Source organism: Idiotropiscis lumnitzeri, chromosome 2, assembly GCF_059441095.1.
Source record: "Idiotropiscis lumnitzeri isolate Australia: NSW breed Sydney's pygmy pipehorse chromosome 2, RoL_Ilum_1.0, whole genome shotgun sequence".
Taxonomy (NCBI): domain Eukaryota; kingdom Metazoa; phylum Chordata; class Actinopteri; order Syngnathiformes; family Syngnathidae; genus Idiotropiscis; species Idiotropiscis lumnitzeri.
This window is the reverse complement of record NC_142392.1, coordinates 29,387,613-29,409,978: the sequence shown is the minus strand read 5'-3', so window position 1 is coordinate 29,409,978 and position 22,366 is coordinate 29,387,613. Positions and strand designations below refer to the sequence as shown.

The 22,366-nt window shown below is 41.4% G+C and overlaps 3 protein-coding genes across 4 annotated transcripts in view; all 3 read left to right on the top strand.

The window, feature by feature from the left end:
- The first annotated feature begins 1,303 nt into the window (after positions 1 to 1,303).
- LOC148342258 (uncharacterized) lies at positions 1,304 to 3,317 on the top strand. The gene is made up of 2 exons (XM_088287810.1): positions 1,304 to 1,563; positions 1,643 to 3,317. The coding sequence occupies exons 1-2, from the start codon at positions 1,440 to 1,442 to the stop codon at positions 3,112 to 3,114; spliced, it is 1,596 nt and encodes a 531-aa protein (XP_088143936.1). The 5' UTR covers positions 1,304 to 1,439; the 3' UTR covers positions 3,115 to 3,317.
- A 4,333-nt stretch (positions 3,318 to 7,650) lies between these two features.
- Positions 7,651 to 22,366, top strand: part of LOC148342241 (uncharacterized) — a 230,223-nt gene continuing 215,507 nt past the window's right edge. Inside the window, exons 1-2 of one of the 2 annotated variants that reach the window (XR_015842005.1) lie at positions 7,928 to 8,047; positions 10,689 to 10,897. Coding sequence is in view for 1 of the 2 variants with exons in the window: in XM_088287815.1 (XP_088143941.1) it covers positions 7,924 to 8,047 (124 nt within the window). In the remaining variant the exon portion in view is untranslated. Of the gene's footprint in view, positions 8,048 to 10,688; positions 10,898 to 22,366 lie in introns of those variants that run through there. The other variant, XM_088287815.1, reaches the window with a different exon arrangement.
- LOC148342257 (uncharacterized) lies at positions 8,937 to 18,861 on the top strand. Its single transcript, XM_088285546.1, has 5 exons — positions 8,937 to 8,973; positions 10,887 to 11,671; positions 18,237 to 18,333; positions 18,575 to 18,711; positions 18,808 to 18,861. Exons 1-5 carry the CDS (start codon positions 8,937 to 8,939, stop codon positions 18,859 to 18,861), a joined length of 1,110 nt encoding a protein of 369 aa, XP_088141672.1.

The window sequence follows — 22,366 nt, the reverse complement described above, 5'->3', positions numbered from 1 at the left end:
GCTTGTTTCTGTAATGTGCTTATTTGCCACTAGGGGTGCTGTCCCTGACAGATGATGTTAACATGCGATGTTCGGCAGGTGCTCACGCCTTATTTCTCTCTCTCTGCTTTTGGCTCTTGTGAGGAGCAGTTTGTGTGCGTTGCTGGAATAAACTACGCCACTTGGCAAAAGAGAGAAGTTGTCTGCATATCAGAATTATTCTTCTGCTGCGACTTGGCATTAAGGTATAATCCTAGTTTGCCACAAAACGGTGGATTTTATCAATGGCGAAACGGTTAATTCGTGCAGATTTATTAAGAGTCGCCCTTTGTTTTTCATTCATACAGAAGAAACGGACAATTTTAAAAAGATATTGTTGAAATGAGAAACAGAATGTGCTGTTCTAAAGATAAAGATAAATATGTCCTTTATTAGTCCCACAATGGGGAAATTTGATAATATGTTGGGTTTGTTTCTCTGAATATACCTTTTTTGTTGTTTATTATATTGTGTGTTGTTTCCAGCAGCCAATCACATCACAGCGAGGAATGTCCTGACTGACTTCCGGTTTTCACTCCGGTGTCGGTACTAGATGTGTTCGGGTTGTGGATGGGGTCCTTCGGAAGCCTGCTGATGACGTCAGGCGTTATAATATATTTATGTACTATATTTCTTTGACTGCATGTTTGTCACCCCTGTGTGTTACATTTGTGTGTTCTGAGTTACTAAATAAAAACAATTACAAAATAATAAAGTATATTTACATCATACTCTGTGTGCCTGTCGAAGAAGTCACGTCAATTGAAAACTTGGAAATACTAGATTGAGAAATATTTCACACTATATGCAGACATTATATTCATACAATCTTGCAGCCCGAGTGAACCACAGCATTGTTGTAAATTCGGTCGGAGAAACGTAAACGTCCCACTGCTGGAGCAGCAGCGGCTTTTCGGGAAATAGGCGGAAGTGACGTCGGAGCTGACTCGTCAATGCGGCGTTAATTTAGTTATTTTGTCAAAACAAAAATATCAACCGAATTAAAATATTATATAAAATATATATTAAAATAGAACGGCCAGGGGTAAAAACAAACACAGAGGCAAAGAAATATATTTGGAAAATACGCGCTTAAAGCATGACGTCATAAGCAAGCGCGCAGCTTCCGAAGGTCTTCGACCACATCCACCGACCCGTCCACACCGGAACAAAAACACCCACCGCTAAATTCTTCTGATTTAGTGTGGAACTGACTGTAATTTTCACACAGGATGTCCAGTGCTACTCTAAAGGACTTCGACATAATTCATTAAGTCTTTGTGTCCCGATAACCTCATCTTCGCGCGTTGATGCTTTTCGGCGTAGTTAGCTTAGCTTGTTAGCTAGCTAGCCGCTAACGAAAAGAGGCACATGACTCATCGCCGAGCAGAGATCGGAATTATTGGAATTATCATTTGAAAATGTGTGCGAGAACGACACCCAAGTGCAAAGAGGACCTTTGTGCAATAAAAGAAGAGAACGAGCAACATCTTCAACTGCTGGACGAAGTTTGCAAGCAGCCTCGTGTTGTGCCACTCAAAGCAGGTTTGTATACGAGTGGGTTGATCTGAATCAGAATGAATTGACCAAACCAAATCTGTGTTAATCTTTTTGTGTCCTGCAGACGTTAGTGAAAAATATTTCTGTTCTGTGAAAGAGGAGCCAGACTTGACTCACATCAAAAAGGAGGAGGAGGAGGAGGAGATTAACCAGTCATCAGTAAACTTTGACCCGATAAAGACTGAAGATGAAAAAAAGGATGAGAATGAGGACAAAAGAGGGGCGGGGCCTCCAAGCAGCAGCTCAAGTCATCACGTGACAACAGAAGGTGATGAAGACCACTGGGGACCATCACAAGTACATAATGAGGACACATTATCAGACGATGATGATGATGATGATGGGCAAGCCAAAACTGAAAGGGCATGTCACACTGACTCATTAACCTCAAAGTTGTCTTTAAAACGGCACACAAGAAACCACGGTAAAGAAAAACCTCTATTTTGCTCAATTTGTGGCAAAATTTTCTCTCGAAAGTTTCATTTGACAATTCACACAAGAACACACAGTGGAGAAGCATCTTTTCGCTGCTCAGTTTGTAGCAAAAGCTTTTCTTTAAAGTCAAATTTAAAAACACATACACGATTACACACTGGAGAAAAACCTTTTTCCTGCTCAGTTTGTGGTAAAAGCTTCTCTCAAAATTCAAGTTTAACAATCCACACAAGAACGCACAGTGGAGAAAAACCTTTTTCCTGCTCAGTTTGTGGCATGAGTTTCGTTGAAAAGTCAAATTTAAAAAGGCACACAAGAACACACAGTGGAGAAAAACCTTTTTCCTGCTCAGTTTGTGGAAAATGCTTCTCTGTAAAGTCAACGTTAACAAGCCACACAAGAACTCACAGTGGAGAAAAACCTTTTTCCTGCTCAGTTTGTGGCAAAAGCTTTTCTGGAAAGTCAAATTTAACAAGTCACATAAAAACACACACTGGAGAAAAAAACTTTTCCTGCTCAGTTTGTGGCAAAAGCTTTTCTGTAAAGTCAAATTTAACAAGTCACATAAAAATACACACTGGAGAAAAACATTTTTCCTGCTCAGTTTGTGGAAAATGCTTCTCTCAAAAGTCAAGTTTAACAGAACATATAAGAACGCACTGTGGAGAAAAAACCTTCGCCTGCTCAGTTTGTGGCAAAGGATTCTCTCTAAAATCAACTTTAACAAAACATAGAAGAATACACAGTGGAGAAAATCCTTTTTCCTGCTCAGTTTGCGGAAAAAGTTTCTCTCAAAAGTTAAGTTTAACATATCACACAAGAACACACAACGGAGAAAAACCTTTTTCCTGCTTAGTTTGTGGCAAAAGTTTCTCTGATAAGTCAAATTTAACAAAACACACAAGGACACATCGTGGAGAAAAACCTTTTTCATGCTCAGTTTGTGGCAAGAGTTTCTCTCAAAAGTCGCATTTAACGAGCCATACAAGAACACACAGTCGAGACAAGCCATTCAGTTGCAGCGTTTGTGCTAAAAAATTCTCCACTAAACATAGTACTGAGAGACACAATTGTGTTGGTGAAAAAAGCAGCGATGCTTGAAGCTTAAAAAATGACAAAAAAAACTGAAGGAACCGACTCTTTGTGGTAAGACGTGAATGTGATTTTCAATAAAATATGATGAAATTGAATTTTGCAAAGATCTTTTATTGACACAAAGCCAATGTGATCAGTGCCAGAATAACCATTGTCTCTGAGTGATGATGAGTTTTTTTGTGTGTTAACATCAATCATTATAAATGAAATTAATTGCCTTTGCCTAGAACAACATTTGTTAACGTTATGCTTTTCAGTTGTCTTTTTAATCGTAGTTAATGGAAAAGGTGTGAGAAGAAACGGTGCTTATGAAATCGTTGCCTTCCACAATCATCAATAAAATCACTTGTTCCACTTGCTCAACTGGCCTTCATTACGCTGTGAAAAGGTGAAAAACAGAACTAGAAGTTGAACTATAAAAAGAACAAGAAAGAGAAACGCAAGTAGTCTCAGTTTCTCTCAAAGTTTTTGGAATGGCAGGAGTGTAGTCCAGCAAAAAGGCCACGATTCAGACTGATATCCAGATTTTCCTTTTTTATTTCTCCTTTTCCTCTGACGGCGTTCGGAAATTCCGGAGCCCCTTAGGGGACATGGAAGAAAAAAAAAACAACAACAAATCTTTGCTTTCCCTTGCAAAGATTGCGTTCCCTCGCAAATGCAAAGTAGTTTTTTTTTGAGTGAATGTTCGTTTATTTATTTTTCCAATACGTGTTTATGTACTTCCGGGTCAGTTTGGCTTGCCTAGCCTCTGATGCGCGGCTGTTCGAGAGACGACAGTACGTCAGATGCGGCAATAATCTTAGAGGGGGACTTGGAACGTTTCTTGCGGTCAAGAGATGTCCCTCACGGTGACATTCTGCACATGAAAAGCAACAAGGTACATACAATTAACTCAAACGCACATGTCAAACTCAAGGCCCGGGGGCCAGATCTGGCCCGCAACCTCATTTTATGTGGCCCGCAAAGGGCAAATCATCTGCATCAACTTCCTGTTTCTATCATATTTTCTTCACTTTTAACAACACTGAGATATGAGATATTGCCATTTATTTGTTAGCAGTCCTCCCCTTTTAAAATAAATGGAAAAATTGTTGAACAATTACTTAGGAGCTTCTGATTTCAAAACTGGCTTTCCATTCAATTTATATGGGTTCACAGTCATACCGGCCCTCTGAGGGAAACCACAACTACGATGTGGCCCGTCCACAAAAATGAGTTTGACACCCCTGCTCTAACGAAATAACCTTAATAATAGCAATATGGGTCCCTACTGTTAATGTTTTTGCATAATACTAGCGTGCAAACTGTTTACCTTTTGAGTGGCAAGAAAAGTATTGCTTTTCTGTTTTCAATTTGTAGTTCATTTAAATCCTGTTATTGCATTCAAATTACTGTGAAGTGTAACGTTAAATATTTTTCTAAATGTTTTTTGTACAACGCAACTTTAGTTTCGTTATGAAGCAGCGTAGTTCGTAATGACGTCATCAAATCGGATGACGCGGAAGCAGGAAGTATAATAATAGATCACCAATAAGAGAGAAATGTGATGATAATGAAGTCCAATCGAGCACAATCTGCATACATCTTTTGCCTTTGGGAGCATCGTGGGTACGTACAAGTTTGTGTTATGAACATTGACTATTACTCTAACTATCCTGAGATTGCCCAACTCACCAGCACCACTGCACAGTCCATTATTGTGCACATGAAAGGGTTCTTTGCAAGACAAGGAATTCCGCAGTGTGTTGTGAGTGACAACGGTCCGCAATTTGACTGTGGAGAATTTCAACAGTTTGCAAAGCAATATGGATTCACTTCAAGCCCTTTATACCCACAGGCAAATGGGCAGGCTGAGAAGGGAGTGCAAATCATCAAGAGACTGCTAAGGAAGGCCAAGGATGATGCATCTGATCCTTACCTTGCCCTATTGAGTTACAGAGCTGCACCTCTGGAGTGGGGAGCTTCTTTGCCTGCTGACCTACTCATGTGCCGTAAGCTTCGCACCACGCTTCCACAAATACCACAAGGACATGACAACAACATTTGGTTTGAAAAGAAGAGAATGCTCAAACTCAAACAGAAAATTGCATATGACAGAGCTACAAAACATCTGGAACGTCTTTCTGAGAAAGACACTGTAAGGATCGAGGGACCTAATTGTTGGGACAGAAAAGTGACTGTCCTTATCGAAGCCGGACCGAGATCTTACATTGTGGAAACAAAGCATGGACAAAGAGTGAGGGGGAACTGGAGGAGTCTTCTGAAGGTTCCCGGGAACTGTAAGAAATCTTCTGATGCGGCTGAGGCTGCAAAGCAGGCGGATACATCGAAGGAGCACAGACCTCAACCACCAGAAATTTCTGGGATTACTGAACCTCTTCGAAGATCAACAAGAGTTAGACGACAACCGGACAGGCTGATTGAAAATGATTAATGTTGTGTTTTTGTTGCGAAAACGGTTGTAGAGCTGCTTGTTGGCATAAAAATGTGTGGATATTGATAAGAAGTGAAAATAATTGATAACAAAACAAAATTATCAAAATAATAATAATAAATAATAATAATGAAAAAAAGGCACAGGCATTGTTTAACGTTTGAAAGGGAGATGCAATGATAGCAGTTATGTCATTGGCCACTAGTTGGCAGTATTGCCTGATGTGTGTTTTGGTCACCAGACGAACAAGTGTGTACGCACAAAGACGAGAATGCAAGTCAATAAATAAAGAGACACAAGCCAGCAGCGTCACGTTACCTGCGTGTAGTGATGGGTAGATGAGGCATCCTGTATCGTTTCGACACAGTGACACAATGTATTGACACTGTGTTGACACTGTGTTGCTGAATACTGACACCTGGTGGATTTGCAGGAAACATTTGACAGGGTCATCTGACACTGATCTGTCAAACTAATTTTATCCAATTCCATTGATTAGCGACGTGATGTGTTTTTATATATCCTATTTCGTATTACATTCCATCGCACTATTTATTTTCATATTTATCTAATTTATATATTTAACTGAATTATTGTTGTATTGCACTGGAGAGAGGAGCTCTCGAATCTCGTTGCACACTTGAGCACAATGACAAAGGGATTTTTGATTCTGATTAGGCATTTCCTTTCACATTATTTTTACATACATGCAATTTCATAAAAAAAATCTTTGATATTTGAGACGCAGTTGATAAATTAAGAGAAAATCTGTCTGAATGCCCAAATAAAAGTGTTGTGAATGACAATGGACTCATTGTAATTAAAGATTTTTATTCAAAAGAAATTAGTTTCTCCAGCGTTTTGTTATTCAGTCTATTTCTTTTTTTGAGGCAATTTCTCCCGCATTTGAGAAGATCCTCTCACAAGGCACTGAAGAGGGCGGTGTGCACAACGCCTGTGTGGCTAATATAAATAGGTGAGGGAACGTTGCCTCCATGGACTTCCAGTATAAGAGCGGGTCTTCCGTACGTGCAACGTGTCCTGCTGACATATAGCGCTGCACCTCTGAGTGCGCATCAACAGTGACGTCTTCCATCTTGTGGATATTTAACGCAAAGTAATGCGCCAATAACTCGATGCTTGTTTTGAGCGTCCATCCTGTTGACAGATGCGCGTCCCTATGAACACGGTTTGGCGCGCGACCGCCGTGTCGACACGATTCCGGTAGTGGTCACGTGACTTTCTTAAAGCGGTACGCGCACCGACACGGGGTTTGCCCTGGAAGCTCGGCGCGCGCATCGACGCCTCGGTGTCGCTGGACCCATCACTACCTGCGTGACTTCTTAAGACAGAAGACGGAACATTACAGTAACCATGAAAAAAACCGAATCGTAAACATACTAAAGCTGTTCCTTCTGGTTATTTTCAAAGAATTTTTGTTTAAAATCCCCCTGGCTATTCTTTTTGTCTTTTCTATATTATGTACGTATTAATAACTGTGTTTGGTTTGCTAATATTAATAACGTTTTTTTTTTTTACAAAAAACGTATGAATAAATATTTATCATCTCATCAATATTTGCACAATAGAGTACTGAGTTTCGAGATCCTCACTATAATAGTTCTCAAAATTATATTTCTTATCAATTTAGCTTAGTGAAAGGATATTTTATTGTCAATCTAACATCAATATACAAAGACAGAAAAAAATGGTGGTGGGGGCGCGAATCTTTTTCCTCTTGGTAGGGGCGGGCGTGAAATAATTGAGAAGCACTGCTAGTATATGCAGACATTATATTCATACAATCTCGCAGCCCGAGTGAACCACAGCATTGTTGCAAGTTCGTTAGGAGAAACGTAAACGTCCCACTGCTGGAGCAGCAGCGGCTTCTCGGGGCAAAGGCGGAAGTGACGTCAGAGTTTACTCGCCAATGTGGCGTTATTTTAGTTATTTTGTAAAAAAAAAATTATCAACCAAATTAAAATATTATATGAATAATATATGAAAATAGAACAGACATGGGTAAAAACAAACACAGAGGCAAAGAAATATATTTGAAAAATACGTGCTTAAAGCATGACGTCATAAGCAAGCGAAGGACCTCGACCACATCCACACCGAAATAAAAACAACCACCGCTAAATTTTTCTGATTTAGTGTAGAACTGACTGTAATTTTTTCACAGGATGTCCAGTGCTACTCTAAAGGACGTCGACATAATTCATTAAGTCTTTGTGTCCCGATAATCTCATTTTCGCGTGTTGATGCTTTTCGGCGTAGTTAGCTTAGCTTGTTAGCTAGCTATCCGCTAACGAAAAGAGGCACATGACTCATCGCCAAGCAGAGATCAAGGGCGGATTTTTTGGAATTATCATTTGAAAATGTGTGAAAGAACGACACCTAAGTACAAAGACGAACTTTGTGGGATAAAAGAAGAGAACGAGCAACATCTTCGATTGCTGGGCGAAGTTAACAAGCAGCCACCTGTTGTGCTACACGAAGCAGGTTTGTACACGTCTTACTCATTTGCTTTGTCAAGAACGACTTTCTATCGTTAAAAATATGCATCGCAACATTAAGTTGTTTGGGGAAATGCGTTCGAGGTTATTGCCATTTTATTTTTAAATATTGCCTTTTACTTGCCAGTTTGCTGAACATTTGTTTATGCCAAATAAAATCAGTGCAGACAATAAATGCCAAAGAATAACCAATAGTGGGGGGTGAACTCCATGTTTTTCCCAGTATAAATTTTGAACTGTTAATTTAACATTTTACATATTGTGGTTTTTAAACTAGGCTGACAGATGTAGTGTATTTTTATATCCACTGTTGGAGTTTAGCCACCGAGAAAATGAGAAACATTTAGGAAATGAATCTTGAAAGCCAAACTTACTCCAATGCGACTTATTTTTTTGTACTCAAGAAGAAAAGGGCCAAATAAAGACTCAACAACAGCTGATTATAGTTGCGATATTTTAGTTTCTTCGATTTTTGGAGTTCAGGAAATAGTACAAAGACAGATATCTGGGTGGCTTTTTCTTAATCTCATGAGAAACTGTACTCAGACGAGTACAATCGAAAAAATGTCGCGCTGATCTCAGCCCAGCCTCACATTTTATAGGAGGTTTTTTATGTCAAGGGTCATGTAGGTTGAATCGGTCGTCCTTTCTCCTTCCCCCGGCCCGGTCCACGTTCCAGGTCCAAGGCTGACCTTCTCAGGCAGTCTCTCCGTCTCTCCTGCTCACATTCCCCTGTAATCTCGTCAGTGTGCAGATTGTGTGGTGTATGTTTTCACAGATCAAATTATGTATTTTTGGTGTTCCTGATCGCGTCCCTGTGACGTCCTCCCCGGCCCAACTTGATATGTTTGTATCTTCTATGGCCTATGTGGAGAATGTGTTTAGTTGTATTTGTCCACGAAGTGCTATCTGGTTTGTCATCAGTTTGACCTGAGCAGACTGAATCTGTTTGTTCTGAATGAGAGTGTGGGTCGTGAAAATACTATGTGTGCAAGTTTGAGGTCTTACATTTAAACCAAGTAATAGAAATTTAGCAAATGAGAATAATATAATGAATCAGTAAACACCATGACTACAATCCCAGTCAATCTTATCTATGCACTGTACTTCTACTTTCATTTGAAAAACGCTTTTTGTTTAATCAATGTCAAACATATTCAGTAAATATGAACCTGCTAAATTAAATAATTGACCTTCTGTCCCGTAAGTGTTTAAAATAATGCCAGCAATCGTAATACAATCCTTCAATATTCATGTCCGGTGTGGCCATTCCCTAAAAGAAGGGAAGGCCGGAGAGAGGGGACACCTTTCCCTTTTTTCTTTTTGGGGAGACTTTTTTTGACATCAGCATGTGACGAGAATAAAATCTTTTTTCAAAACAAAATGGCTGTGTCAGAGAGGTTCTTTCCATCACCAATTCTGTAGCAGGAAGCCACAAAAACAGATGCACGAACCGTGTTTAACTGGAAACCGTTTAGCTCGCATTGAACAGAAGTGTGACACAAACATGTCTTGTAAGCTGAAACCGTTCGAACAACAGGAAGCGTGTGGACGAGTGTGATAAAGTCAAAGTGTTCATGTTTTTCCATTCTTTATGAGTTTGCATATTCAAATTGCTTTGCTGTGCTTCAATAAAACGCTGCACAGGAGCGCGTAAGCTTTTCTCTTTGGCGGACTGCCCCTCGCAAGTGACAAAGACAATCTTGGCTGGGTGATTCATTTATGAAGGCTTGTCTCGTTTTTGACGAACACTCTGACATATCTTGTTCAAGCAATTCCTTCTGGAATGATTCAAACTGACTCTAAAAACTGTGCACACTGCGGCAAAAAGATCAATGGCGGTTGATGAATTTTAGTGGATGAAACACAAGGGATTACGTTTAAAAAAAAAAAAAATCAAGTACGTATTGGTCTTATTTATCAACTTTGTACTGGCTCGGTCAATGAATCTCAGGTGGCCCTGCACTGTTTTGTGCACGTGTGCATAGTTTCACTTCATCCAAACATTTAAAATACATTTAATGCATCCATCCAAGGTTGCACGGATCTCATCGGTGAACAAGCGCATGCTGCGAGGAATGCATCTGCATCTTTGGCTTACTATGGGCTTAAAAAGGGAGACCGTCACAATGCCCTTTTCCACCAACAAGCCCCGGAACATTTAGTTCTATCTCTTAATGCAAAAAGAAATACTTGTAAACATATTTCACTTGAACGATTCCTATTTTATCGATGTAATTATGTTGCGATGGCCCCCAGTGGCCCCCATTAATAAGTTAGGGTCCCACAACAGGTGTTCCATCAGACGCACACAATAGCCTGTGTGTGCTAACTTCAGCTCGCTTCCAGAAACGTCTGTGACCATGTCAGGAATGAAATAGGGCATCGGCCGCAACGTGCTTCCGTTTTAATTGCTCGTTTATCACTGTTGTTGTGCTGCTAAAGGGAGGTTTACATCGTCGGACGTAATTTTGTGAAATGCCCCCATGGTCCGGTCCAAATCGGGGTCGCACGCATTGGTCCGTGTGCAGCAGGCACAAGTCAAGGTAGCACGGTAGAAAATAAGACAAAGTCGCCGCCTGAACTTTGACTTGACCAAACCAAATTTGTCTTTTTGTGTCCTGCAGACGTCAGTGAAAACGATCTCCGTTCCGTGAAAGAGGAGCCAGACCTGACTCACATAAAAAAGGAGGAGGAGGAGGAGATCAACAAGTCACCAGTGAACGTTCTCCCTTTTAAGACTGAAGATGAAAACAAGGATGAGAGTGAGGACAAGAGAGGGGCGGAGCCTACAAGCAGCAGCTCAAGTCATCACGTGACAACAGAAGATGATGAAGACCACCGGGGACAATCACAAGCACATAATGAGGACACATTATCACACGCTCATGACGATGATGATGATGATGATGATGGCCAAGCCAAAGGTGAAAGGGCACGTCACACTGACTCATTCACTTCAAAGCTGTCTTTAAAAGGGCACAGAAAAACACACAGTGGTGAAAAACCTTTTTCTTGCTCAGTTTGTGGAAAATGCTTCTCCCAAAAGGGACATTTAACAGAACACACAAGAACACACACTGGAGAAAAACCTTTTTCCTGCTCGGTTTGTGGCAAAAGCTTCTCTCGAAAGTCTCATTTAGTAAGGCACACAAGAATGCACAGTGGAGAAAAACCTTTTTCTTGCTCAATTTGTGGCAAGAGGTTCTCTCGAAAGTTTGATTTAACAATCCACACAAGAATGCACAGTGGAGAAAAAACGTTTTCTTGCTCAGTTTGTGGCAAAAGCTTCTATCAAAAGTCTGATTTAACAATCCACGCAAGAACACACAGTGGCGAAAAACCCTTTTCCTGCTCAGTTTGTGGCAAAAGCTTTAATGTAAAGTCAATTTTAACAGATCACACAAGAACACACACTGGAGAAAAACCTTTTTCCTGCTCAGTTTGTGGCAAACGATTCTCTGAAAAGGGAAATTTAACACAACACACAAGAACACACAGTGGTGAAAAACCTTTTTCCTGCTCAGTTTGTGGCAAGAGTTTCTCTCAAAAGTCTAATTTACGAAGCCACACAAGAACACACAGTGGAGACAAGCCATTCAGTTGCAGCGTTTGTGCTAAAAAATTCTCCACTAAACGGAGTGCTAAGAGACACGATTGTGCTGGTGAGAAAAGCAGCGATCCTTGAAGCTTAAAAAAAATAAAACAAAAAACTGAAGGAACTGACTCTTTGTGGTAAGATGTAAATGTGATTTTGAATAAAATATGATGTATTGAATTTTGCAAAGCTCTTTTATTGACACAAAGCCAATGTGATCAGTGCCAGAAGAACCATTGTGTCTGAGTGACGATGATTTGTTTTGGTGTTTACATCAAACATTTAAATGAAATTAATTGCCTTTGCCTGGAACAACATTTGTTAACGTTATGCTTTTCAGTTGTCTTTTAAATCGTACCTAATGGAAAAGGTGCGAGAAGAAACGGTGCTGATGATATCGGTGCCTTCCACAATCATCAATAAAATCACTTGTTCCACTTGCTCAACTGGCCTTCATTACGTTGTGTGAAAAGGTGAAAAACTGAACTAGAAGTTGAACCATAAAAAGAACCAGAAAGAGAAACGCAAATCGTCTCAGTTTCTCTTCAAGGTTTTGGTATGTCAGGAGTTGCCAACTTGACGGGTGTGATAAAGTGTTCATGTTTTTCCATTCTTTATGAGTTTGCATATTTAAAATGCTTTGCTCTGCTTCAATAAAACGCTGCACAGGAGCGCGTAAGCTTTTCTCTTTGGCGGACTGCTCATCGCAAGTGACAAAGACAATCTTGGCTGGGGGATTCATTTATGAAGGCTTGTCTCGTTTTTGACAAAAACTGTGCACACTGCGGCAAAAAGATCAATGGCGGTTGATGAATTTTAGTGGATAAAACACAAGGGATTACGTTTTTTTTTTTAAAAATCAAGTACGTATTGGTCTTATTTATTGTCAGGTTTAAAAGGTCCTGACGCCTTCATTAGACTGAATTAAATGCAGAGAACCAGAGGAATAACCAGGGAAGGTTTTGTCTTTTCTCCATCGCGATGGGAGGAGAAGCCAGGAAGTGAAGTAGACGTCTTGCCAGTTCACTCTCCCGCACTCTCACTGACTTCTTCGCCCATCCCTCTGGACTTATTCAAAGAAAAACGAAACTTATGGAAAGTGAAACTTATACAAGCGTGTGGGTGTGCGCATGTGTGCTGAAGCAATGATGTGCGTGTCTGTGAGTGTGTGTGTGTAATTATCATTGATACAAATAGTGTATAAAAAACATGATTAAAAATACACAAACTATTTACATACTCTCACATTTCCCCCCTGTTTGTCGGATTTAAATCATGTCCATACGGCTTTAAGATGAGTCATCAGGGAATAAAACATATAAAAATACATTTCAATGTGCCTAGTGAAAAATAACAAAACTGTCTCCACGCAGAGCTTGTCTCTGGGGGACTCGATGCAGGCCCCTTGCCTCGCTGTAGGAGGAGACAGCCGTCTTTACCTCCCGGATCTTCGCGTGTGGGGCTTGGGCGACAAGTCCATATTCATTTTACGTTTCAGTGTCCAGTTCGAGTTCGTCATTGTCCAGTTCGAGTTTGTCATACTCAACATCAATCAGATTGTAATGTTACTTTTGGGCAACGAACATGCAATTAATCATCATTTTTGTCATAAAAATAATGCAACAAAAACAGACTACACATAACAAAAAATGAAAACCATAATTATCCCGATATATATTGTGTCTTTCAAATAATTCATCGTGGTCATAACATCAATAATTGTTTCATTTTTAAAACTTTAAATGCAATTATGTTCTTCAATCAAGGTTCAAATTTCTTTATGTACGTCATTAATTTCCAAACCATATCTAATCTTTTTATTCTGTGGCTTCAACATTCGTATCTGTGGCTGGTGGTGTGGTTCTGATGTGCGTGTAGTCCGAGATTGTGACTCGGGGAGGGATTCGCGTTGCTAGGCCTTTAGCTGGAAACCGGTGAAGCTTGTACTGCAACTGGTGGATCCAGCTGCCACGCCCCGCGACCTTTGCTGCGTCGGGGTCACCGCCATCATCTGGCGAGGGCCATCTCAGCATTCACTTCCCCCCAACGGAGTCGTTTCAACACCTTGAAGAAGAGTTGGTCTTCCACACGGACGTGAATTCTCTGTGAATCAGAAAAACACTTGACCAGTATTTGCGTCTTTTGCATCTATTTCGGTCAAACATGTTTTTTGTTGGTGGTTCTGATGAACCTGAGAGTCTATAGGGGATAGTGTCCTTCCTTCGGCTGGCATTGTCCTCATTGCTGTGATTGAAACACAGTCTGGCCATTGTCTCCTTTTTTTTTTTTTTTTTTTTTTTTTTTTCATTAGTGCGTTCCACAAGTCCTGCAGACTGTATGCACAGTGACGCTTTGAGTCCATTTTTAACAACTGTCCCACTTGTTACAACATCATTCACAAAATGCATCATTTTCACTTCAAATCACTTCTTGAAATTCCAAATGTCAGGATAATTTGATTACACAACACTTTTCCCAATCGTTTTTAGCATCAGCATGTGTTGTTGGAAACAGCTTGATCCATTTTGAAAACATATCAATCATAGTCAAACAATATTGCAACCCAAACAAATAACAGTGTCCAAAAAAAATTGTTTTGTTGAAAAGTCTGTATGTGGGAACAATTCCATATCATACTTCCTCCCTGTTGAGGCATGACGTCTGCTCGTGTCTCACTCAATGTTTGCATCATTGTCCACCCAATGTGCATGTTCAATTAGTGGTGCCTTTTTCCCTGGCCTGAGATCAACTTGTCAAGTTGATTTACTGTGTGTGTGTGCTTGTATTACTATCCTTCTTGAGACCTCGACCAGTAAAAACACCTTCTGTATTAGGACCAATGGACAACTTAGGACCGAAATGGTGGTCCTAATAAGGAAAACCAATGCAACTGATAGAGGATGGCTCACTAGCATGCCTGGTGGTGAAATCTGGTAAAAAAAAGTGTGGTCTTGAGAAGGAGGGTTTTTTACAAATTGGTGTGTATCAGTTCCAAGAAGTGCGCCCCCCTGGTGAACTTATGTAAATACAAGTGTGTGCAAATTATTCAAGTGCGCCCCTCTGGTGAATTTATATAATAACAAGTGTGTGTGAAATATTAAAGTGCCCTCCCACTGAAACAGTAAATGTAATTTAGATCTTAAAATAAAATCAGTTTTATATTATTTATATTATCACTAAATATGGGGGAAAAAATTACAAACAATAACTAAAACTGTATATTTAGTTTTATATATATATATACATATATATACATATATATACATATATATATATATCTATATATATATATATATACATATATATATATATATATATATATATATACATATATATATATATATATATATATCCATATATATATATATATATATATATATATATATATATATATCCATATATATATATATATATATATTTATATATATCCATATATATATATATATATATATTTATATATATATATATATATATTTATATATATATATAAATATATATATATATATAATTAGTAAAACTAATTATTACTCCAAAATATTTAATGGATTTTGATTACAATAGTTGATTGTTGGGGTGTAAATCTCTCATTTAAAGACGATTCGATACGCATTGCGATACATGGGTTGCGATTCGATTCAAGGACGGTTCAGTTTTTAAGTTTCAATTCGGTTTGATTCTGTATAATTACAATTCGATTGGGTTTGAATCAGTGTAGAGATGGCACGATTATTTGATCAATAAACAACTTTCCATTATCAAATTAATTGACAATCAATTTGATATGATTAATAGCCCAAATATCTTAATTTAAAATGATCCAAATTCTTGGAATTAGTACATTTACTTTTACTTTGGAAAGCATGATCAAGTGCAATTGGCTGTTGACCAGTTCAGAGTGTACCAAATGCCTGCAACCTATTGTTTTTTTGGGGTTTTTTTGCATTTTTTTAGATTTTACAGCACAAACCAGTAACTGAATCATAATTTGGACAAGGTATGGAAATTAAAACATTTCAACACAATAATCCATTGTTTAGTTGCAGCTCTAATTCATTTCATATTTCACAGCTCAGTTATTGATTATGATACAATGAGTTTGTTTCGACGTAGACACTTTAAAACGTGCAATAACTTGTCAGTACTGTAAACATTAAATTTCCTTTTAAAGAATATAATCACAGACTAGGAAAAAGTATATTTGAATTATTTTGTCGCATTTATTAACATGTAACAGATCGCCAAGCCCCAAATTATTCACATTAATTCTATGCAATTCAACAATAGATGTGTGACGACTTAGATCAAGGCACAACAAGCTGTTGTTTGACTTCATCCTCAACTTGGTTGTACAACTGTTGCACGCACTTGTTAGTGAAATGCTGTCGACTCGATATGGCATAACGCGGCTCGAATGTTTCTATCATGTCCCGAAATCCGTTATTTTCCACGACAGAGTATAGTCATAAATCTTTAAAAATTAAAGACGTTAATGAGGCTGTTATTACCTTTTCTCGAACTGAGTTGTAGGCGAGCTTTGGTCAGAAGAAATCCTGTAGGTTTGCATCTTTTTCTGTCTGTGTATTAGTGTGAGCGAGGCTCGATTGCTCAAATCCATGCCTCATCACCAAATGAGTGCGTAGACGTATCCATATACAGTCTTTGCCTATGGCGACACTTTTATCCAGAACTCCATTCTTTTTATGAAATCCTAATTTCTTCCATACTTTGGATTTTAAATTTACTTTAGCGTTGTGAATCTCCGAATCTGCTATTACCCCGCTCATTCAATCGCAAACTTGACGCGCTTTCTGACGTCACATCGACAAGTCTCGCGTGACTTTGAAAGAGGGATACGCAGTTCTCAGAAGGAAGTTAATGAATATTCTCATTCATCCAAGTAATTTTTAATTTCCATTGTATTTAATCGATCGTTACTGGGACGTCTTGGTTGTATTTTAAGACCGTTTTCTGCAGTTGTATCATTAACATTAATTCGATTTATCACATTTTAACCGGTGTTCTGAAAATCCTTCCTACCCATCGAGACGTCCTACCAATGCCTAGTACACAACTGCACAATGCCGATCGTGATTTCGTAGAGTTTTTTTGTCCTACCTGTCGTTTGTTTGATTAAAAGTGGGGAGTACTTAATATATTTATTTTCATTGAGTCTTGTTTTTTACTTTACTTTATTTATATTTATATATTTTACTTTATTTCCATAGCCTCAAAATACACTGACGTGTGTTGAGCACATTACATTACTCACGCGTATGCCACAATTGATATCGCCAGTAAAAGATGTTTGTAAACATATATATGCAGATAAAGTGTTAGGACATCCTACCAATTTACGTCTACGTGTATATATTGTTTTAATTATACCCATATGCATGTAAATTACACGATCGTAAAGCACACAGTAGTATTTGGCTGAAAAATTGCCTCTGGTAGGAATTTTCGCATGGGTAGGATATTTTGACATATTCAGGCTGTCAAAACAGCCTCCTGTAGGACGAGTCGTACGCGTAGGACATTTTGGCGGAACACCGGCACAAGCTATTTTTAGACCGGGTTGTTTGCCCGTGCACCGATGTACTCGCATCGTTTAAATGAAAACCGAATATCCGGTCCAAATCGGGTTTTTATTACACCCCTAGTTGATTGGATAAAACAATCAAGTCAATTAATGTGATCAAATCAGAATTAGAATCTTGAAACAACAAAGGAAGATGCAACAGATTGTCTGTGTCTCTGTGTGCGCGCGCTGCGCTGGTGGGGGAAGGGGGGGGCTGCAAGTGACAGTCACGGAGCGGAGGGGCGTCTGTCAGTGACGTGCCTCTATTACTATTAGTGATTAGGTCAAACCATGCCTGTGAACAAACAGCTGTTTAATACATAAAACGGCCATTCAAAAATTATTTTGCGTCCATCGCTTAGGCGCCTCCTTTAGTGTGGTGCCCCTATGCGCCGCAGCTTAATGAAACCATCAGAAGCATATGGCTGCCAGGATGGCCGAGTGGTCTAAGGCGCCGCGTTCAGGACCCAGTCTCCCCAGGAGGCCTGGGTTCGAATCTCGAATTTCCCCATTGTGGGACTAATAAAGGGAATATTATTATTATTATTATTATTATATCATGCGCAAAAAGGAGAGACTCAATGCTGAGGTCACCAAACCAGGAACCCTCATCGCCTCAACTGGTCCCATACAATCTGTTGATGCAGGTTATGGACAGGATTGTTGACAGAGGACTGAATTGGTGGAGTCCAACACTCACTAGAAATGGTGACTTACTGCCACATATGCGTCATACAGTGACCCAACAATCAATGTTCCCACTAAGCTGCGCGCGTGCGCAATCGCGCACTGCTTGCACACACTCAGCGCACAAGAACGTCTATGCAGCGCACAAAATAAAATAAAACAGAAACGCATTACTTAATATTTAATTTTAGAACTGATATAATCAATGTTCCCTCTAATTTTTCATGTGTCTGAGCAGACACACAAGTTCCCGGAGCACATATATATTTTGTACCATTTTGCAATGTAACTTAATGAGTGACATGTGTCCAGCCAATAATGCCGTACAGTTCGTGTACGGCTACGCAGCCAATCGGAGCAGAACGTCGCGAATGTGCCCTGCACATATGCGCCGTTGCTCAGGGAGCGTGTGCGTCTGCTCAGACACATGAAAAATTAGAGGGAACATTGCCAACAATACTTATTCAGCTTTCTAGTACTCCATATTCCCGGAGAACCAGGTAAACTTCTAAGCACTCCGTGTGCGACGTGAGGGCTGCATAAACCTCAAAGAAACACGGATGTGCACATCTATCACCTTTGTCTTGGCCCAGAGATGGGCGATAATAAAGAGCTTCGGCCCAGGTGTGGATGTATCCCCCTTACTGCAGTACTTGAAAGCATCAAAATCAAGATGCTGAAGAGCGTCGGGGCCAGGACTTGGCCCTGCTTCGCACCACAGACAAGAAAGGCCGTGGCGATGGCACGGTTGAAGCACACTGTGCTGTGCGTGTCGTCATGGAATGAGGTGACGACAATGAGCAGGTGAACACTGCAGCCAATCTTCTGGAGAAGCTTGAACAAAGTCGAATGCCATCTGCTGCGCCTGTAATTTTTCCCGTAGTTGGCGCAGCGAGAATACCATGTCTACTGTAGACCACACTGTGACTCTGGGTAGATGCGGGAGGCAAGGGCGACTTGTGCGAAGACCTTTCCCACAACGCTGAGGAGAGATCCCACAGTAATTGTTGCAATCGCCTTTGTCGGCCTTGTTTTTGTACATGATGATGATGTTTGCGTTTCACATGTCCCAAGGAGCTGCAGCTCATGCAGGCATTTGAACAGTAAAAGGTTCACAACTTTCAAAACCTCTGCCAGGATGCCGTCGCTCCCTGGAGCCTTCCAACTACTTGCAAGATAATTGATAGTCGAAGAAGAAGAAAGAAGGAGACGAAGAAGGATTCAAAGAAGTAGAAGGAGATGGAAATGAAGAAGGAGCAGATGAAGAAAAAAAGATGAAGACAAAGAAGGAAACAAAGACAAAAAGGAGACAGCAGAAGGCGATGAAGATGAAGGCTACGAAGAAGAAGAGGGCAAAGAAGAAGGATATGAAGAAAGGGATGGAGAAACCGAAGAAGAAAAAGGAGACAAAGAAGAAGGAGTCAAAGGAGAAGGAGATGGAGAAGGAGACAAAGAAGAAGTAGTAGATGGAGAAGGAGACGAAGAAGAAGGAGACAAAGAAGAAGACGGAGAAGGGGACAAAGAAGGAGATGAAGAAGAACGAGACGAAGAAGAAGAAGAATGGGATGGAGGAGACTAAGAAGGAGAATGAGATGGAGAAGAAGGAGAACAATATGAAGAAGGGCACAAAGAGGAAGGAGACAAATAAGGAGACGGAAAAGAAGGAGAAGGAGACGAAGAAGAAGGATATGGAAGTCGAAGATGAAGACGGAGAAGAAGGAGATGGAGAAGAAGAAGACAAAGAAGAAGAAGATGAAGGAGACCATAACATACATTTGACCAACACAATACAATACAACTTGACAGCAGCATTTGACTTGTTGAGCTGGTAACACACCTCTTGGTCCTGTGGCTTATGTCAGGGAAAGACAGACGAATGAATGCTACGTCAAATAGCTTATTCAACTCGGGCATTATTCCATTCCCAATTACAGCAGCAAACAATTTATTATTCGCTTCCATGAATATCACCAATCAGGGTTTGCCTTAGGATGTTAACCGACTCCTCTGCTAGCTAGCTTGTGGCCATAGAGTTCTGCGAGATGTTACTCAGCCACTTCGCTTGCTGTGTTTGAGACATTTCTTTTCTCTCTGGGCCCTAATGCATAATTAGCTTTGGAATACATAAGACAACAATTGTTGAACAGTTGTTTTACTCCACTTTAACTTGCATGGAAAAAAATACATGGGGGGGGTACATTTGAACCTGTATGGAGTATTGTAACTATATTACTGATCATAACAAAACAAAACATTAGAAAATAAGTAAACTGAGCAAGTTCAGGTAGTCGTACAACATGAACAAAATGGTGGCCGTGTAGTAGCTACAATGTAACTGGGCAGCAGCTTTCTGTGCCTCAATCAGGCCTCTACATGTGTGTGAAACTCAGAGTGGTCCTCACAAGGACTATGCCCTTCCCCCACCTACACCAATGACTTGTCTTTTTCAAGTTAAAAAAAACATATTTTCATCATAATGGTGTGCCAACGGATCTATATCTCTATATACCCGGGGTCGGGTCGCGGGGGCAGCAGCTTCAGCAGGGAAGCCCAGACTTCCCGCTCCCCAGCCACATCTTCCAGCTCTGCCGGAGGGATGCCCAGGCGTTCCCAGGCCAGCCGGGAGACGTAGTCTCTCCAGCGTGTCTTGGGTCGTCCTCTGGGCCTCCTGCCAGTGGGACATGCCTGGAACACCTCACCAGGGAGGCGTCCAGGAGGCATCTTAAACAGATGCCCGAGCCACCTCATCTGGCTCCTCTCTACGTGGAGGAGCAGCGGCTCGACACTGAGTCCCTCCCGGATGGCCGAGCTTCTCACCCTATCTCTAAGGGAGAGCCCAGACACCCTGCGGAGGAAACTCTTTTCGGCCGCTTGTACCCGAGATCTTGTTCTTTCGGTCGCGACCCACAGCTCGTGACCATAGGTGAGGGTAGGAACGTAGATCGACCGGTAAATTGAGAGCTTCGCCTTTTGGCTCAGCTCCCTCTTCACCACGACAGACCGATACAGCGTCCGCATCACAGCGGAGGCTGCACCGATCCGCCTGTCAATTTCCCGCTCCATCCTCGCCCCACTCGTAAACAAGACCCCAAGATACTTAAACTCCTCCACTTGGGGCAGGATCTCCTCCCCAACCTGGAGAGGGCATTCCACCCTTTTCCGACTGAGAACCATGGTCTCAGATTTAGAGGCGCTGATCTTCATCCCAACCGCTTCACTCTCAGCTGCGAACCGCTCCAATGAAAGTCGGAGATCACGCCTTGACGAAGCCAACAGTATCACATATTCTGCAAAAAGCAGAGATGAAATACTGAGGTCACCAAACCGAATCCCCTCATCGCCTCGACTGCGCCTAGAAATTCTGTCCATAAAAGTTATGAACCGAATCTGTGACAAAGGGCAGCCTTGGCGGAGTCCAACCCTCACTGGAAACGAATCCGACTTACTGCCGGCAATGCGGACCAAACTCTGACATCGGTGGTACAAGGACCCAACTGCCCATATCAAGGGGCTCGGTACCCCGTACTCCCGAAGCACGCTCCACAGAACTCCCCGTGGGACACGGTTGAACGCCTTCTCCAAGTCCACAAAACACATGTAGACTGGCTGGGCGCACTCCCATGAACCCTCAAGGACCGTGTAGAGAGTGTAGAGCTGGTCCACTGTTCCACGGCCAGGACGAAAACCGCACTGCTCCTCTTGGATCTGAGATTCAACCTCCCGACAGACCCTCCTCTCCCCTGAGTAGACCTTACCAGGGAGGCTGAGAAGTGTGATTCCTCTATAATTGGAACACACCCTCCGGTCCCCCTTCTTAAAAAAGGGGACCACCACCCCGGTCTGCCAATCCAGAGGCACTGTCCGCGATGTCCATGCAATGTTGTAGAGGCGTGTCAACCATGACAGCCCCACAACATCCAGAGCCCTAAGAAACTCCGGGCGGATCTCATCCACCCCCGGGGCCTTTCCACAGAGGAGCTTGTTAACCACCTCGGTTACTTCAGCCCCTGAGATAGATGAGTCCACCACGGAGTCCTCAGGCTCTGCTTCCGCAATGGAAGGCATGTCGGTACAATTGAGGAGGTCTTCGAAGTATTCTCCCCACCGACTCACAACGTCCCGAGTCGAGGTCAGCAGCACCCCATCTCCACTATAAATAGTGTTGATGGTGCACTGCTTCCCTCTCCTGAGACGACGGATGGTGGACCAGAATTTCTTCGAAGCCGTCTGGAAGTCGTTTTCCATGGCCTCACCGAACTCCTCCCACGCCCGAGTTTTTGCTTCGGCAACCACCGAAGCTGTATTTCGCTTGGCCAATCGGTACCTGTCAGCTGCCTCCGGAGTCCACAGGCCAGAAAGGCCCGATAGGACTCTTTCTTCAGCCTGACAGCATCCCTTCCCGCCGGTGTCCACCAGCGCGTTCGGGGGTTGCCGCCATGACA